The following is a 17,994-nucleotide window of genomic DNA, read 5'->3' as shown; positions in this document are numbered from 1 at the left end:
CGGCCCTTGCAGCAGCTCCTGTGACTCCGTGGCCGCAGAAGCGCAAAGAGGGAACCTGTGAGTGTGACCCAGCCCCCCCGGGACCCCCCCGACCCTCAGCTCTGCCCCCCACATCCCTCCGCCCCTGAACCCAGCTGTGCCCCCCGCCCCCTCGCCTCTGCACAGCCCCCCCAGCCTCTGCACAGCCCCCCCAGCTGTGCCCCCCGCCCCCCAACCTCTGCACATCCCCCAGCTGTGCCCCCCGCCCCCCCGCCTCTGCACATCCCCCAGCTGTGCCCCCCGCCCCCCCGCCTCTGCACATCCCCCCCAGCTGTGCCCCCCGCCCCCCAACCTCTGCACATCCCCCAGCTGTGCCCCCCGCCCCCCCGCCTCGGCACATCTCCCCCCAGCTGTGCCCCCCGGCCCCCCCGCTGTGCCCCCCGCCCCCCAACCTCTGCACATCCCCCAGCTGTGCCCCCCGCCCCCCCGCCTCTGCACATCCCCCCCAGCTGTGCCCCCCGCCCCCCCAGCCTCTGCACAGCCCCCCCAGCTGTGCCCCCCGCCCCCAACCTCTGCACATCCCCCAGCTGTGCCCCCCGCCCCCCCGCCTCTGCACATCCCCCCCAGCTGTGCCCCCCGCCCCCCCGCCTCTGCACATCCCCCAGCTGTGCCCCCCGCCCCCCCCGCCTCGGCACATCTCCCCCCAGCTGTGCCCCCGGCCCCCCGCCTCGGCACATCCCCCCCAGCTGTGCCCCCCGGCCCCCCCGCCTCGGCACATCTCCCCCCAGCTGTGCCCCCCGGCCCCCCCGCCTCGGCACATCTCCCCCCAGCTGTGCCCCCCGGCCCCCCAGCCTCGGCACAGCCCCCCCAGCTGTGCCCCCCGGCCCCCCAGCCTCGGCACAGCCCCCCCCAGCTGTGCCCCCCAGATCCCTCCGCCTACCTGAGCCCCGCTGTGCCCCCCAGTTCCGGGTGCGAATCCCACTCTCTCTCTCTCTCTTCCCCCCCCCCCCCAGGGGTCGCTGCTTGGGGGCCCCTCCCCGCCCATTATGGACGAGGTTGACAAGATCCTCATCCACTCACTCCGCCTCTCCGGAACGTAAGCCCTGCCCCCTGCTGGGGGGCGCTGGGGGGCTGGGCGGTGCCGTGGGGCGGGAAGCAGGGTGGGGGGCTCAGTGGGGCTGGGGGATGCCATGAGACTCAGCGGGGGACTCTCCCCTGGCGCTCAGGGCTGGGGGACGCCATGGGGCAGGAAGCAGGGTGGGGGGCTCAGTGGGGCTGGGGGGTGCCATGGGGCAGGGCGTGGGGCTCGGCAGGGGGTGCTCTCCCCACCCATCAGTGCTGGTCGAATTCCAGTGCTGGGCGAGCCATCCCTCTGCGGCGTTCTGTGCGGCTGTTTCCTAGCTGCCGCGCCCCAGAGGTGGGTGCTGCGTGGCGCCGGGTCCCTGCCCGCCGTGGGGGCTGTGTGATGGCGGTTCCCGGCTCCCCACAGGCAGGTCCCTGAGGAGGTGCAGAGCCTGCAGGAGTTCACCACGGAGCTGATCGTGGAGTCGGTAGTGCGATGCCTCCGCGTCATTCACCCGTCGCTGGGCGCCAGCCTTGGCCACGTGCTGCCCCCCGGCATGTCGGCCCGGTTCCGCGTCGGCACCAGCCTGGCCCAGGCCTGCCAGGTGAGAGACCCGGGAGTCCGGGCTCCCAGCCCCCACCTTCTCTAACCACCAGGCCCCCACTCCCCTCCCAGAGCCGGGCAGAGAACCCAGGAGTCCTGGCTCCCAGCCCCCTCCTGCTCTAACCACTAGACCCCACTCCCCTCCCCGAGCCAGGCAGAGAACCCAGGCGTCCTGACGCTCTCCCCCCCCGCCCCCCAGGAGCTGGGCTACCAGGGTGAAGTCGGGTACCAGACTTTCCTGTACAGCAGCGAGCCCGAGATCCGGCGCCTCCTGCTGTTCCTGGTGGAGAAGCTGCCCAGGGACGACGCTGAGGACGCCAGGCAGCCGGCCGGTACCCGGGGGGCTTGTGGAGTGTGGGGAGGGGCCTCACGGCGGGGTTGAAGGTGTGTCGGGGGGGGCGGATCAGAGGGGGAGGGGGGATCTATGGGGTAGGAGGCAGGGGCCATGGCGGGGGGGAGGGGGGCGGCGGCGGCGCTGGCCGTGACCTTTGCCCCCCTTGCAGGGAAGTCGGCCGGGCTACTCCGTGCCATCGCCGCGACGATCAAGGAGCAGCTGGGGACGCCCTGGGTACCCCCCGCCTGCCGCACCCCCCGGCTACAGCGGCTGCAGGTGGGTCCAACCCCCCCAGATTCAGTCCCACGCATCCAGCCAGCGAGCCCTGTATCCCCACCACAGCCGGCGCAGCCCCACGGGCCCATCTACCCCGGCGTCCCGGCTGGGTTCGGTCCCCGGCAGCCACCTCCCATGGACTGAATGTGCATAATTGTATTCTAATTAATTCATTAATTACATTCTCCTGTCCTAGTCTAGAGTAAATATAATGCAGAATTTATCTCTACACCGTGATCTGTGACTATTAAACTTGACGTAACGTATTGAATGTTATGTCTGGGACAATACTCCATTTCTGTTTCGCCTGTAGCTCTAATGTACAATGTACCAGCGATCGTTTCTTTAATGAACGATGTAACGTATCGTTCGTGTATTGTACGTTTCCACCTGGCGTACTAAACGCGCTGATAATCTATTCGAACGAGAGCGGCGCCCAGTGCTAATCCGTCGGGAAACGGGCTCTGGCGTAAGTGACTAGAACGATTTCTGTCACAGAGACAGTCTGGACGGTATTTAGTGTCTAGTGAAATAGAAAACCCAGAGCTGGGAACGAACTCGACACATTTCACGTAACACGAGGCGGGTGAATCCTCGTGTTTATAACACTGACGGATTCGGGGTCGAATTCCGTTGTCATTACAAACCTTCCTTCGGGTTAATGCCGGAGCGTCAGAGGCGGGTTGGGAGGATGGTGGATGGTTCAGGTTCGGGCCGTTAACCAGCTCGATCCAGTTCCGATCTCCCCGAAGGCACTGGTTGGATTTCGGGGCGTTCGCTGCCGGGGCTTGGTCCAGCCTGCCCTGCCGGGGCCCCTCCCAAACCTGGTGCAGAGCTGAGCAGAAGTGGTTCTGCGGGCGGGACGGGACTTCCTATTTTGCACCAGCATTGCCTCGCCCCCATCCGGTGGAACTGGCCAATCATTGCTCTCTATCTGCGAGGTGCTACCACCCCATAACCCTCCCCGCCCCCCCAGCTGGGATTCACCCCACAGGCATCCCCTGGCAGCGCCCCCCTTTCCTCTCTCAAATGATCCTGTGGCAGGCAGTTCCACAGGCTAACGGCATTGGTTTTCTCCCCACAGGGCACCTCTCTGCTGAAACCGTTTCACGCCCACCCCTTGGTCCTGCCCCGCGATTTGGGGCCGGTTGGTAGGTGACGTGGGGGGGGGGGGGGATTGGGGCACAGAGGCATGGAGGGGGCATGGATTGAGGGGGAGTGAGTGGGAGCCGGGGCGGGGTTGAGGCAGGGGGGTATGGATTGAGTTCGGGTAGGCTGGGGGGAGGGGTCTGTGGGCCCTGGGGGGCTGGATTGGGGGCACAAGGGGGCGTGTGTGGGAGCAGGGTGGGGTCGGGCTGGGGGCATGGGTGGGAGGTGGGGGGCCTGACTCTGGGGCAGGGGGCGGGCTCTGACCTCTATGTCTACCCCCCCCCAGAGCGCCGGGAGTTTTTCGGGGGGTTCCTGCCCCCGGTGCCGGCCCAGCCCCCCCAGCCGGGCGCTGTGGCCCCCTCCCTGCTGGAGCGACACGCAGGCGACCTGGGGGCGCAGCACGACTGGGAGGCCGACTGGCAGAGCCAGGGGCTGGCGTCTCGCCTGCCCCCCAAGGTGAGGGGGGGGGCTCTTGCCCAGATGTTTGTGGGGGGAGGGGTTTGGGGTCCTCTGGCCCCCAGGAGTACATGCCCGGGGGGGTTGCTGCAGAGGGGTCCCCCAGTTGCACTGACCCCCCCTCCCCCCAGGAGTACATGCCCGGGGGGGTTGCTGCAGAGGGGTCCCCCAGTCGCACTGACCCCCCCCTCCCCCCAGGAGTACATGCCCGGGGGGGGTTGCTGCAGAGGGGTCCCCCAGTCGCACTGACCCCCCCACTCCCCCCAGGAGTACGTGCAGTGGAAGCGTCAGCGGCTCCAGCGCCGCCTGTTGGACCAGCTGCGTCAGGCCGCCCCCCCCCCACGGCGCCGCCGGCCCCCCCCAGCCAGGGGCGCCCGACCTGGCCCAGCTGCTGGGCATGGGGGGCACCGGGGGGCCCCTCGCCAAGGGGTCCCGCTTCAGCCACGCCCAGCGGCTGGCGCACGAACAGGTACTGGGGGAGTTGGGGGGCTGTGGGGCATGGGGAGGGGCTGGGGGGCTCAGAACTCGGGGTACTGGGCAGACTTTGGGTGTGTCTGGGTGGATGGGGGATTGTGGGGGTTAGGGGCTACCTAGGAGGTTGGGGGACACTTGGGAATTTGGGGGGCCGGGGAGGGAATGGGGGGTGGAGTTTTCCAGGCTCTGGAGGGACTCTGGGAAATTTGGGGGGGCGGTGGTTGGGGGGCTGAGGGGAGAGGCCCCCTGTGACTGCCCCCTTGTGGCCCCTCAGGACCCTCAGGAACTTGTGGGGCAGATGCAGGCGCCGGTGGAAACTCTCCCGTCTTCCAAGACCTCGGAGCAGGTAGCAGGGGGGACCCCAGTTCGGGGCAGGGTGGGGGGTGTGACGGGTTGGGTCACAGAAACCCCCTGGGAGCTGCCACCTGATGTGCCCAGACCACCTCTGCTTCCCTGCCAGCTCGGGGCCCCAGCCCCCCGACTTGCTGAGCCAGACCTGCCCGGCTGCTCCCGCCCAGCCCCAGGGCCTGACCCACGCCCCACAGCCGCTCACAGGGGGGCTCCCGCCTTTAGCCCCCCGACGCCCAATGGGGTCTAACCCCAATACCCCGTGTAAAGCTTATGCTGGGTAAACTCATGAATTGTCCCCCCCCTAGAGAGACGCATGGCTGTGCCCCCCCGCCCCCCCCCCCCCGGTATTAACACACACTCGGAGTTAATTAATAAGTAAAGAGTGATTTTATTAAATACAGACAGTGGGATTTCGGTGGCTCCACGTAGTAACAGACAGAACAAAGTAAGTTACCCGGCAATATAGAATAAAACGCACAAATCTCAGCCTAATACAGTAACACAACTGAGTCCAGATAAAATCTCAGCCTCTGAGATGTTCCAATGAGCTTCTTTCACAGCCTAGACCCCTTCCTAGTCTGGGCCCGACCCCCCCCCCCCCCCCCGGCACGGCCCTTGTTCCAGCTCAGGGGGGAGCTGGGGGGTTTCTCATGACTGCCGCCCCCCTTTCTTCTGTCCCCCCCCTTATATCGCCTTGGCCCAAGGCAGGAACCCTTCGTCCCTCCGGGTCCCGTCCCCCCCACTGGAAAAGCCCCAGGGTTAAGATGGATTCCAGGCCCGGGTGACATGGTCACATGTCCTGGGATCCCCCCAAGCCTGGCTCCCAGGGCCCTGCCTGCAAACAGAGCCACCCCCAGCCAATTGTCCCGGCTAACGGGAGCCACCAGGAACGGCCCCCACTTGGCATCATGACAACAGGCCCCCCGAGTTAGTTCATATTTCTAGTCCCAGATCCACGAGTGAGACATTTATACAGACACGACGGCCACGCTCCGGAGATTGTCCCGTACGAGAGCCCTTTGGCGTGAAGCATGTTCCAATTGCGTCATAGTCACTCCTTAGCATATTTTTATAAAATCATATGGCGTGCACAACGTCACAGGGGGTGCTTGCTGGAGAGAGGGGGACCCCCATAAAGAGCAGGGGAGGGGGAGCTCTCAGCAGTTGGGGGACGGGGGACCTCGATACAGGGTGCGGGATGGTGCTCTGGGGGACCCCAACACAACTGGGAGTTCAGAGCTCCCACCTGCCTGGTCGTTAACCCTGGACCCTAATGATGGCGGGTTCTCCTCCCCTGCCCCCTGGTAGGACTTGGCCAGCTGGTGGGGGGGCTGTTCCCAGGGTGCTCCCCACTGCCCCTCCATGCTGGCCTAGAGACCCCGTCCTCTCCCTCCCAAGGAGGTGCAGGCGCGGCAGGAGGAGGAGCTGGCCAACCTGCGGGGGGAGCTGCAGCGCCTGGAGGCCGAGATGGACGCCGTGGGGGGGGAGGTGAAGGTCCTGGAGCTGAGCCTCAGCCAGGTGAGAGCCAGGGGCATTTCTCCATGGGCGGGGGGGGCCATGTCTGGGGGGGCCGGGCACCCTGATCTCTGCCCCCAGGCAGAGGCGGGGCCGGGGGGGGGGGGGTCGTGCTGCCCTGATCTCCCCGCTCCCAGATGGAGGCGGGGCTGAGGGGGGTCCGGGGGGGTCGTGCTCCCCTGATCTCTCTGCTCCCAGGGGGAAGCGGGGCGGGGGGGCTGGGTCGTGCTCCCCTGATCTCTCTGCCCCCAGGGGGAAGCGGGGCGGGGGGGGGCGGGGTCGTGCTCCCCTGATCTCTCTGCTCCCAGGGGGAAGCGGGGCGGGGGGGGCGGGGTCGTGCTCCCCTGATCTCTCTGCCCCCAGGGGGAAGCGGGGCGGGGGGGCTGGGTCGTGCTCCCCTGATCTCTCTGCTCCCAGGGGGAAGCGGGGCGGGGGGGCTGGGTCGTGCTCCCCTGATCTCTCTGCCCCCAGGGGGAAGCGGGGCGGGGGGGCTGGGTCGTGCTCCCCTGATCTCTCTGCCCCCAGGGGGAAGCGGGGCGGGGGGGGCGGGGTCGTGCTCCCCTGATCTCTCTGCCCCCAGGGGGAAGCGGGGCGGGGGGGCGGGGTCGTGCTCCCCTGATCTCTCTGCCCCCAGGGGGAAGCGGGGGCGGGGGGGGGCGGGGTCGTGCTCCCCTGATCTCTCTGCCCCCAGGGGGAAGCGGGGCCAGGGGGGTGCTGGGGGGGGTCGTGCTCCCCTGATCTCTCTGCCCCCAGGGGGAAGCGGGGCGGGGGGGGCGGGGTCGTGCTCCCCTGATCTCTCTGCCCCCAGGGGGAAGCGGGGCCAGGGGGGTGCTGGGGGGGGTCGTGCTCCCCTGATCTCTCTGCCCCCAGGGGGAAGCGGGGCGGGGGGGGTGGGGTCGTGCTCCCCTGATCTCTCTGCCCCCAGGGGGAAGCGGGGCCAGGAGGGTGCTGGGGGGGGTCATGCTCCCCTGATCTCTCTGCCCCCAGGGGGAAGCGGGGCGGGGGGGGCGGGGTCGTGCTCCCCTGATCTCTCTGCCCCCAGGGGGAAGCGGGGCCAGGAGGGTGCTGGGGGGGGTCATGCTCCCCTGATCTCTCTGCCCCCAGGGGGAAGCGGGGGCGGGGGGGGGCGGGGTCGTGCTCCCCTGATCTCTCTGCCCCCAGGGGGAAGCGGGGCGGGGGGGGGCGGGGTCGTGCTCCCCTGATCTCTCTGCCCCCAGGGGGAAGCGGGGCCAGGAGGGTGCTGGGGGGGGTCGTGCTCCCCTGATCTCTCTGCCCCCAGGGGGAAGCGGGGCGGGGGGGGCGGGGTCGTGCTCCCCTGATCTCTCTGCCCCCAGGGGGAAGCGGGGCGGGGGGGGCGGGGTCGTGGTCCCCTGATCTCTCTGCCCCCAGGGGGAAGCGGGGCCAGGAGGGTGCTGGGGGGGGTCGTGCTCCCCTGATCTCTCTGCCCCCAGGGGGAAGCGGGGCGGGGGGGGCGGGGTCGTGCTCCCCTGATCTCTCTGCCCCCAGGGGGAAGCGGGGCCAGGAGGGTGCTGGGGGGGGTCGTGCTCCCCTGATCTCTCTGCCCCCAGGGGGAAGCGGGGCCAGGGGGGTGCTGGGGTGGGTCATTCTCCCCTGATCTCTCTGCCCCCAGGGGGAAGCGGGGCCAGGAGGGTGCTGGGGGGGGTCGTGCTCCCCTGATCTCTCTGCCCCCAGGGGGAAGCGGGGCCAGGGGGGTGCTGGGGGGGTCATGCTCCCCTGATCTCTCTGCCCCCAGGGGGAAGCGGGGCCAGGGGGGTGCTGGGGGGGGTCGTGCTCCCCTGATCTCTCTGCCCCCAGGGGGAAGCGGGGCCAGGGGGGTGCTGGGGGGGTCATGCTCCCCTGATCTCTCTGCCCCCAGGGGGAAGCGGGGCCAGGGGGGTGCTGGGGGGGGTCATGCTCCCCTGATCTCTCTGCCCCCAGGCGGAGGCGGGGTTGCGGCAGCAGCGGCTGGCTCTGGGGGGGCGCAAACAGACCCTGCAGGTGAAGAGCCGGGCCCTGGAGCTGCTCCCCCAGGCTGAGAACAACCTGGCCAAGCTGCAGGTACTGGGGGGGGCTGAGCCCGGGATGGACGGGCTGCGGGGGAGGGGTATCAGGGAGGGGGCTCTGGGGTGCACTTGGGGAGGAGGAAGTTTGTGGGAGTGGGCCCGGGGGACTGGGGGGGGTACGCTGGGGGGGCACTGGGGTTGGAGGGGGGTGTGCAGGGTTAAGGGGATAATGGGAGGATGGGGTGTTAGGGGGCCTGGGAAGTGGGGGGGCCGGGAGGACGGGATGTTGGGGGGCCTGGGGAAGTGGGGGGGCCGGGAGGACGGGGGATGTTGGGGGGGGGCTGGGGAAGTGGGGGGGGCGGGAGGATGGGGGATGTTGGGGGGGCTGGGAAGTCGGGGCGGTGCTGACCCCCCCCGCCCCCCCAGCTGCTGGTGGAGAGCAGCGCTCAGCGCCTGGTGCACCTGGCCGCGCAGTGGGAGACGCGCCGGGGGCCGCTCGTGGATCAGTATCGTCACCCTCCGGGCCGCCCGCCATTCCCGCCAGGTGAGCGTGGGGGCGGGGCTTCTCCGCGGGGGCGGGGCTCCTCGCTGGGGGTGGCCCCTCCTCTGCTGACCCCCCCCCCTGTCCCCCCGCAGCTGGAGTCGACCCCGGCGCGTCTCGGAGATCCAGGCCCTGCACGAGCGAGGGCCGGAGCGCGGCTGCCGAGGCCCGACGCAAGGAGGATCTGTGCCGGCAGCTGGTGGGCGGGGCCTCTGGCGCGGGGGTGGGGCCTCGGGGGGGCGGGGCCTGGCACAAGGCCCGGGGTGGGTGAACTGGGCACGCGCCCTTTGCATGCCCACCTGGGGCTGGCTGGGTGTGATTTGCACGCCTGCCCGGGGGGGGGTGGGAGGGGCTCTTTGCACACCCACCTGGGGCTGGCTGGGTGTGATTTGCACACCTGCCCGGGGGGTGGGGGCCCTTTGCACGCCCGCCTGGGGCTGGCTGGGTGTGATTTGCACGCCTGCCCGGGGGGTGGGGGGGCCCTTTGCACACCCGCCTGGGGCTGGCTGGGTGTGATTTGCATGCCCAGCTGGGGGGTGGGAGGGGCTCTTTGCACGCTGGTTTTGCACCTCCCTGGGCGCAGCCGCGGGAGAATTGAGGCTGGGCCCGGGGGGGGCTGGGGCAGACGCTGACCCCCCGCCCCCCCAGCTGACGGAGCTGGAGTCGCTCCCCAAGGACGTGTCGCGGGCGGCCTACACGCAGCGCATCCTGGAGATCGTGGGCAACATCGGCAAGCAGAAAGAGGAGATCACCAAGGTACCTGCCCCCTCCCCCGGCTGCAGCGGTGCTGGGGCGGCCCCCCCACGCCATGGCAGCGGTAGTAGCTCTCTCCCCCGGCCCCCAGATCCTGTCGCACACCCGGGCCCTGCAGAAGGAGATCAACGGGCTGACCGGGAAGCTGGACCGGACCTTCGCCGTCACCGACGAGCTGGTCTTCAAGGTGGGAGGCCCCTGGGGAGGGGCGGGGAGAGGTGGGGTGCCGGGGGGGGGCCGTACGGGGTGCTCCCCTGGGGGTCACTGGGGGGAGGGGTTGTGGAGGGATCCCCAAAGGGGCCCCCTGGGGGGTAGAGAGAGGAGGGTGAGCAGGGGGCATGGGGGGGCTGGCTGGGGGGGTAAGGTGGGGGAGGAGCGGAGTCCTGACCCCCTCTTGTCTCTGTGCCCCCCCAGGATGCCAAGCGGGACGAGTCGGTCCGGAAAGCCTATAAGTACCTGGCCGCTCTTCACGAGGTGAGTGTGGGGGGGCAGAGCTGGGGGGTGGGGGTGTCGCGGGGGGGCAGAGTATGGGGGATGGGGGAAGCTGCTGGAGGGGCCACACCTGGGGGGTGGGGGTGTCTCGGGCAGGCAGAGAGGGGCAGCTCTCATAGGCTGGGGGGGCCTGGGGGTACCAGAGACGCAGGAGTGGATCTAGGGGACCAGTGTGGGGGTGGGGCTGCCGCAGCCTGGGGGGGGGCTCATTAACCCCTGTCCTGCTGCCCCCCCCGCGCCCCCCCCAGAACTGCAGCCAGCTAATCCAGACGATAGAGGACGCGGGCGCCATCCAGCGGGAGATCCGGGACCTGGAGGAGCAGGTGAGAGTCGGGGGAAACAGGCCCGGAGGCTGGGGGGGGGGCAGGGGGCCCTCCTGGCTCCAGCGCTGAAGGAGTTAATTCTGCCCCCCCCCCAGATCGAGAGCGAGGGGGCCAAGAAGACCTTGGCCAACCTGGAGCGGATCCTGGGCGACTACCGGGCCCTGCGGCAGGAGAACGCGGCACTGCTGGGGAGGAGCCGGGACCCCTGAGACGGCTGCATATAACGCCCCTCCGCTGGGCCCCCCCCATTCTCCACTGCCCCCACCCCCAGCTGCCGGGGTGACCCCCCCATTTCTCTCCCTGCCAGCTGCGGCAGCAGACCCCCCCCCCCCCCCCCGCAGCAGCTGAGTCTGGGCGCTGGATTTTGCTCCCTTTATTCCCCCCAGCCTCGGCCCAAGGTGGCTGTGGCAGGGGTGCAGCGTGTCCCCCCCCTTCCCCTCCTGGAACGAGGCCAATAAAGTCCGTGGTTTTGCAGGCAGCTCCTGGGTCCAGTCGTGGGGGGCCCCGTCCGTCCGTCCCCCCCGCATTCATGGGGGGTCTCAGCCGCTGGAGCTGCCCTGGGGGCGTCTCATCGGGGGGGGGGGCGTGAAGGGCAGGGGGGGGCAGCAGGTGCTTCAGCTCCAGGTACCTGGTGGGGGGGGGGGGAGAGAAAAGGTGAGGAGGGAAAGGGGCGTGGCTAGCATATTTTGGCCTGGCCCTCCCCAGATGGACCCCCCCTGGGGGTGTGGCTAATGGCTGGAGCCCCGCCCTCTCCTGCTGGTCCCCAGGGCGTGGCTAATGCCTGGGGCCCCGCCCACCCTGCTGGATCCCTGGGGGCGTGGCTAATGGCTGGGGCCCTGCCCACCCCATGCCGACCCCCCCTCTGGGGCGTGGCTCGCGGGAGGCCCCGCCCACCCCGGGGCACCGTACGGGGGAGGTCGCTGGCTCCGCTTCTTCTGGAACTCGGCCTCGTCCACGGTCCACACGGCGCCTTTCACGTGCTCCACTCGCACGAAGCACTTGTGCAGGCTCAGGTTGTGTCGCACGGCGTTCTGGGGGGGGGAGGGGGGTCAGGGGAACTGCAGCCCCCTGAGTGCCTAGTGCCCCCCACTCCCGACCCACAGCCCCCCCCCCACCGGCGCCCCTCACTCCTGACCCACAGCCCCCTGCTAGCCCCGGCCCTGCCCCCCCCCGGCCCTGCCCCCCCCAGCTCTGCCGGTGCCCCTCGCTCCCGACCCGCAGCCCCTGCCCCCCCCCCAGCTCTGCCGGTGCCCCTCGCTCCCGACCCGCAGCCCCTGCCCCCCCCCAGCCCTGCCGGTGCCCCTCACTCCTGACCCGCAGCCCCCCCCACCGGCGCCCCTCACTCCTGACCCACAGCCCCCTGCTAGCCCAGCCCAGCTCTGCCGGCACCCCTCACTCCCGACCCGCAGCCCCTGCCAGCCCAGCCCTGCCCCCCTACAGCCCTGCCGGCGCCCCCACTCCCGACCCGCAGCCCCTGCCAGCCCAGCCCTACCCGCCCCCCCAGCCCCGCCGGTGCCCCTCACTCCCGACCCGCAGCCCCTGCCAGCCCAGCCCCGCCGACGCCCCTCACTCCCGACCCGCAGCCCCTGCCAGCCCAGCCCCGCTCCCCCAGCTCTGCCGGTGCCCCTCACTCCCGACCCACAGCCCCTGCCAGCCCAGCCCCGCTCCCCCAGCTCTGCCGGTGCCCCTCACTCCCGACCCGCAGCCCCTGCCAGCCCAGCCCCGCTCCCCCAGCTCTGCCGGTGCCCCTCACTCCTGACCCGCAGCCCCTGCCAGCCCAGCCCTGCCCCCCCCCCAGCCCCGCCGGTGCCCCCCACTCCCGACCCGCAGCCCCTGCCAGCCCAGCCCCGCCGGTGCCCCTCACTCCCGACCCGCAGCCCCTGCCAGCCCAGCCCCGCCGGTGCCCCTCACTCCCGACCCGCAGCCCCTGCCCCCCCCAGCTCTGCCGGTGCCCCCTCACTCCCGACCCGCAGCCCCTCACCTTCCAGGTGGCCGTGTTGTAGCGGAAGTAGCCAAACATGCGGCTGAACCACTGGTAAATCTCGTTCAGCGTCAGCTGCCGGTGGGGGGATCCCAGAATAGCCTGTGGGACAGACGGGGGCGGTCAGGGCTGGGGGGAGCTCGTTCCCCTCAGGCACTGGGGCTGGAGGGGGCCCCCTCTCGTGGCTGGGCAGGGAAGCTGAGGGGATGATGGAGGGGTGGGGGGAAGGGACCAATGGGGCGGGGGGGAGCAGCCCCCCCCAGGCACTCACCCAGCGGATCAGCATCGCGTAGGTAAAGGGCGGCCGGGCCCTGCTGAGCCGATAAAACTCCAGCGTGGGGCCCAGGTCTGGGGTGGGGAGGAGAACAGAGCTGTCAATCATGCGGGGTGATGCGCCCCCCACCAGGCTCAGTGTTACCCCCCTCCCCTGGCGAGCGCTCACCCTGCGGTCTCAACACTGACCCCCCCCTCCCCTCCCCTCCCCTCCCAGAGCTGGAAAACAGCCCAGGAGTCCTGGCCCCCAGCCCCCACTTTCCTCCCAGAGCCAGGAGAGAACCCAGGAGTCCTGGCTCCCAGCCCCCCCTGCTCTAACCACCAGCCCCCGCTCCCCTCCCAGAGCCGGGGAGAGAACCCAGGAGTCCTGGCTCCCAGCCCCCCCTGCTCTAACCACCAGCCCCCGCTCCCTCCCAGAGCCAGGGAGAGAACCCAGGAGTCCTGGCTCCCAGCCCCCCCCTGCTCTAACCACCAGCCCCCGCTCCCTCCCAGAGACAGGAGAGAATCCAGGAGTCCTGGCTCCCAGCCCCCCCTGCTCTAACCACCAGCCCCCGCTCCCTCCCAGAGTCAGGAGAGAACCCAGGAGTCCTGGCTCCCAGCCCCCCCTACTCTAACCACCAGCCCCCGCTCCCCTCCCAGACCCAGGAGAGATCCCAGGAGTCCTGGCTCCCAGCCCCCCTGCTCTAACCCACCAGCCCCCGCTCCCCTCCCAGACCCAGGAGAGAACCCAGGAGTCCTGGCTCCCAGCCCCCCTGCTCTAACCCACCAGCCCCCCGCTCCCCTCCCAGGCCCAGGAGAGAACCCAGGCATCCGGTCCCCCAGCCGCTCACCTGAGCAGACACCTGCGCCGTGGCTGACCCAGGGGTGGGTCTGGGGGGTCAGTGGTGTCTGCAGCGCCCCCTTCTGGGCAGGGAGGGCGGCTTCTGCCCGGGTCCAGCCCGAGGGGGTGGGGGGTTGGGAGGGGCAGTGCTGGCCCTTCGCTGACATTGCCTGGGGGGGAGAGGGGCAGGTAAGTGATATGGCCCCCCGCCCCATGGATTCTGACTGCGACCCCCTGGGCCTCAAGCCCCACCCCCACTCCATCTTCCCCCCCGCCCAAAACTCAGACACCACCCCTGGGCTCTGACCCCGTCTCCCCTCCCCGCCCCGCCCCGGCTCTTACTGGGTCGAGGGTTCGGTCCCTGGCATCCGTCATGGCCAGCTGGGCCTGCATGGCCCTCAGGCGCCGCCGCTCCCGCTCCAGCTGTGGGGGGATAGAGGGGGACACGTGAGTTGGGGGAGCAGGAAAGGGGGGGGATTGAGGGGAAGCCTCCTGTCCTACAACTCCCACACTGCACCAGGACTACAACTCCCATGATGCACCTGGATGACAACTCCCATGATGCTCTGCAGTGCCACTAGGGCAGTGGTTCGAGCTGCCCCTCCCTCCGGGCAGGAGCCGTCGAGACCCTAAATGCCTGTGACAGGGGAGCCCCCCAGGGCAGCCCCCCATGATCTCCAATGCCGGTGCCCCTTGGCCCCAATTATCCCCCCAGCCTCCTCTCCCCAAGGCAGCGCCCAGCTGCGATTGTCCCCCCCCCCGCCTCACCTGCTCCTCCAGGTGCTCGACCAGCTCCCTCTGCCGTTGACACTGGGCTGCCTTGTCCTGTGCCCAGAGCGCGTCCTGCCGGGGGCGTCTGCCGAGACCAACAGCTCAGTTGGTGTTCCCCACCCCCCCCACACCAGCCCACCCCCCCAGAGCTGGGAGAACCCAGGCGTCCGGGCTCCCAGCCCCCACTCCTCTCACAGAGCCGGGGAGAACCCAAGTGTCCGGGCTCCCAGTCCCCCCCCGCTCTAACCACCAGGCCCCACTCCCCTCCCAGAGCCAGGGAGAGAACCCAGGAGTCCTGGCTCCCAGGCCCCTCCTGCTCTAACCACTAGACCCCACTCCCCTCCCAGAGCCAGGGAGAGAACCCAGGAGTCCTGGCTCCCAGGCCCCCTCCCGAAGCACTCACCTCTCATGCTGCCCGCTGTGGTCCCTGGGGCTGGGGCAGCGCTGTGGGGGGGACCGGTCTGGGGAGTGGGGGGCATAGCGGGGGGCAGGTGGGTCCCTCGGAATCCACTCCATGCCCGTTATGTTCATCCCTGGAACGAGGGGGGGCGAAACTGTTGTCCTTAAAGCACCACCCAGGATCTTTTCAGGGGTGAGGCAAAGTGCCACGTTTATTAGTAATATAGGTATTCCTGCACCCTATGCATCGGGTCTCACTCACACTCACACACTCTCCCTCTCTCTCACACACACACAAACTCTCTCTCTCCCTCTCTCTCCCACTCACACTCTCCCTCTCTCTCTCACACACACACTCTCTCTCTCTCTCACACACACACTCTCTCTCTCTCTCACACACACACACACTCACTCTCTCTCTCTCTCTCTCACACACACACACTGTTGTTACTAACGAGTTGCTCCCCTTCCCTGCACTGGCCAGGTGAGTTAGATGTGGGGCAGGAGGTGGGTAGTCGATCCGAATCGACGCTCCCACGTTGACAAGATGAGACCCCAGGTCCTCTGCAAGACACCTCACTTTTAGAGTGGCTTCAAAATCTGTGTCTGTGTCCGTGGGTCCTTTGTGCTGCTCCCTCTGGGGTGTCCCGGGGCCATTCACAGGGGGGTTCCCAAAAGCAGGTGCTGACGTCTGACCCTCAAGGCCGGGAGTGTGTCTGATCTCTAGTGAGCCCCTGGACATGTTCCTGGTCCTTGGTCTGGGTCTGGCTCCAGCCCCTCTCCCAGGGGTGCCGCCTTCCTCAGCCCCCCTCGGTCATTCAACAGGGCCATTGATCAAGGGGGGGAAGATCTGGTTCTACTCCCAGCAAAAAGACCTGTTTCTTCTCTCTCGTCTATGCCAAGGGCTATCACATTACAGCGAGGGCAACGCAGAGCTCCTACGTCAGGCCCGGATACAGTCTCGTGAAAACCGAGGTCCCACGGGGGTAGCCCCCTGTGACGAACTGGGCCTGTTCTTACTGTGGTCTGTGAATGCTGACAGGGGAGTGTGGCTGGGATAGTCTGCATTGGAGGATGGGAGTCTGCCCGAAGGAGAATACCTGAGCGTGTAACATGAGAACCCAGGAAGGGGTTGGAGGCCAGGTGACTCCGGGGCCCGGGAAACTGAACAAAGGCTGTGGGAGGGGTCGCGGAAGGCAGAGTGCTGGAAGCGGGCTGGAGAGATGGCTGGGAGGCAGAGATTGCTCTGACCCCCCTCCCCCCAAAGGGGGGTGGGCTGGGATGCCCTGGGACCCCAAGCTGGACCTAACTGAGGGGGGCCCTGTTGTCTGTGCCTGCAAGACCTGTCTTGGACTGTATTCCTGTCATCCAAATAAACCTTCTGCTTTACTGGCTGGCTGAGAGTCATGGTGAATCGCAGGAAGCCGGGGGTGCAGGGCCCTGAGTCCCCCAATACTCCGTGACACCCCCCGACAAGGTGTGACGAAGAGGCGCAATGTAAACTCATGAACGTTATCAGAGATTTATCTACCAAATGGGGGGAGGACCAGGGCACCGGGCTGCTCTGCCCCCCCCACCAGACCCCCCCCCCCGGCACCCTACACCCCACCACCCCCCGGTTACCGTGTGTCAAGCCGTGGTGGGACCTCACCACCAGCACGCCCGGGGGCTGCAGCTGCAGGATGGGGGGGCGGGCGCCGGGCTCCGGAGAGATCTGGGAGGGGGAGGAAAGTGAGGGGGTGAATGGGGGGTAGAACCCAGGAGTCCAGGATCCCAGCCCCCCTCCCCCCCCGCTGTTACCACTAGTCCTCCCTCCCCTCCCCTCCCGTCCCAGCACCAGGGAGAGAACCCAGGCGTCCGGCGGTACCTGTTGGATGAGCAGGGCCTGGCGCTGGGTGTCCTGGAGTAGGGCCTGGAGGTGGGGGGTGGTTTGAGGGTCCCCCATCACCAGGGGGTATGGTGGCACCTGTGGGGCAGACAAGGGGGGTGCTCTCAGTTCTGGGGGGCGAGGGAGGTAGGCTGCCCCCTCTGTGCCCCCCCCAGCCATGTGGGAACCCACCTGCTGCTTCCTGGCGGGGGCGCGGGTTCCGCGGGTGAGCACCGTGGGGCGGTTCTGGGCTCTGCCAGTCGGGCTGGTGGGGGTTGTCGCCATGGGGCACGTGGGATGCCGTGGGGCTGAGCATCGGGGCCTGGCACAAGCTGTGGGGAGAAAGGGCAGGTGAGGGGGTGGGAGAAGCTACAAGGAAGCACACGCATGTGTGACTGGTCACACTGCTCACGTGTGATCCGTGCAACACGTCACATGTACACGCACGGAGGAGACGCATGCCTGTCACGGGGAGCACACACATGTGAGCGGTTTCCCATGGTGTGGGGGGTCACCAGGCGCACGGAGCCGTGCAACATGTGATGGGTGGCTTCACGGTGAGCGTGCAGGCACACTGGTGCGTGTGCGAACCACGCAATGTGTCCTGTGTGGCCCCATGGGGAATATGCGTGTGCGGGTCTGAGTGGTGTCACACGCAGGGGCCGGGAGCCACCGGGCCCAGACGGACCTTAGCAGCCCTCAACCTCCCTGACGAGCAGCGGGGCTAATTAGTGACCCCAGCTGGGGGAAACGGGCCTTGATGAGCCAGACACGTCTGAGCCAGAGCTGGGAGAGGGGGGCAGGGGGCGGATGTGGGGTGAGAGAGAGGGAGAGATTGGGGGCTGGGAGGGCTTGTTAGAGGGATGGAGAGGGTGGGGGGCTGGTTGGGAGGGGCTGAGGGACACCCGAGGGGGGCAGCAACCTGTGGGTCTGGCTGTGGGGTTTTGAGCGACAGACCCCTGACAGCGCCACCACCTGTGTCCGGGATCCAGCGTGCCTGTGATCCGTGCGACGTGTCACGTCCTGGGACACGTGCGTGGCTCTGTAGGAGTCGTGTCTTTGCCCCCGTGACTGCCCAGGGCCGCGCAGTCTCGTGACACGCGTGGGCCAATGGGATCTATGGCCCGTCTCACACGGCCAGTGCACGGAGCCCTCTCATGGTTCACACTCGTGTGGACCCCATGACATGCATGCATTTCCTCCGTGTGCTCGGGGCCCTCCCACACCGGCCCAGCAGGGCTCACGTGTCATTGTGAACATGCCTGGACACATGACACACTCTCCGGATGGGCGGCCCCGGATTGTGGGTGAGAGCAGAAACACAGCGACGGGGGGGAGGGGCGGGGGGGGGCAAATCCAGACAGCGCCCCCATATTTCCCCCACACCTTGAGCCCTGCACCTCCCACCGCGCTCTGACCCCCAGCTATAACCTACCCCTGCAAGCTCCCCACAGCCCCCCACGCCCCTTCCTGCCCCCAACCACTAGCCCCCCCCCCCTGCTCCCGGAGCTCGGGAGAGAACCCAGGAATCCTGGCTCCCAGCCCCCCTGCTCTAATCCACCAGCCCCCAC

General features: G+C 68.8%; 2 protein-coding genes across 2 annotated transcripts; one reads left to right on the top strand and one right to left on the bottom strand.

Annotated features, from left to right (window-relative positions):
* CCDC22 (coiled-coil domain containing 22) lies at positions 1–10,611 on the top strand. The gene is given in 22 exon segments (XM_054014947.1): positions 1–57; positions 993–1,075; positions 1,469–1,646; positions 1,845–1,977; positions 2,149–2,255; positions 3,340–3,406; positions 3,691–3,860; positions 4,128–4,193; positions 4,195–4,329; positions 4,618–4,680; positions 6,084–6,203; positions 8,139–8,258; positions 8,630–8,719; positions 8,721–8,747; positions 8,840–8,851; positions 8,853–8,888; positions 8,890–8,943; positions 9,393–9,500; positions 9,589–9,684; positions 9,912–9,971; positions 10,238–10,312; positions 10,408–10,611. Coding segments are annotated over 21 exon segments (1,881 nt in total). The 5' UTR covers positions 1–57; positions 993–1,025; the 3' UTR covers positions 10,522–10,611.
* A 439-nt stretch (positions 10,612–11,050) lies between these two features.
* Positions 11,051–16,718, bottom strand: FOXP3 (forkhead box P3). The gene is made up of 10 exons (XM_054014751.1): positions 16,616–16,718; positions 16,424–16,522; positions 16,180–16,270; positions 14,561–14,690; positions 14,155–14,242; positions 13,729–13,809; positions 13,397–13,556; positions 12,565–12,641; positions 12,294–12,395; positions 11,051–11,343 (listed from the first exon to the last, which is right to left on the bottom strand). The coding sequence occupies exons 1-10, from the start codon at positions 16,706–16,708 to the stop codon at positions 11,134–11,136; spliced, it is 1,131 nt and encodes a 376-aa protein (XP_053870726.1). The 5' UTR covers positions 16,709–16,718; the 3' UTR covers positions 11,051–11,133.
* Between the last annotated feature and the right edge of the window lie 1,276 nt (positions 16,719–17,994).

Source organism: Malaclemys terrapin, assembly GCF_027887155.1.
Source record: "Malaclemys terrapin pileata isolate rMalTer1 chromosome 20 unlocalized genomic scaffold, rMalTer1.hap1 SUPER_20_unloc_1, whole genome shotgun sequence".
Lineage (NCBI taxonomy): Eukaryota > Metazoa > Chordata > Testudines > Emydidae > Malaclemys > Malaclemys terrapin.
The sequence above is the reverse complement of the archived record's forward strand: the minus strand, read 5'-3'. Positions and strand labels throughout refer to the sequence as shown.

What these genes read in the sequence shown, in the direction of transcription:
- FOXP3 (XM_054014751.1), bottom strand. Translation starts at nt 16,708, where the DNA reads ATGGCGACAACCCCCACCAGCCCGACTGGCAGAGCCCAGAACCGCCCC. An exon ending in ACGCGATGCTGATCCGCTGG is followed by an intron (nt 12,396 to 12,564) that starts GTGAGTGCCTGG and finishes TCTGTCCCACAG; the next exon opens with GCTATTCTGGGATCCCCCCA. An exon ending in ACAACACGGCCACCTGGAAG is followed by an intron (nt 11,344 to 12,293) that starts GTGAGGGGCTGC and finishes TCCCCCCCCCAG; the next exon opens with AACGCCGTGCGACACAACCT.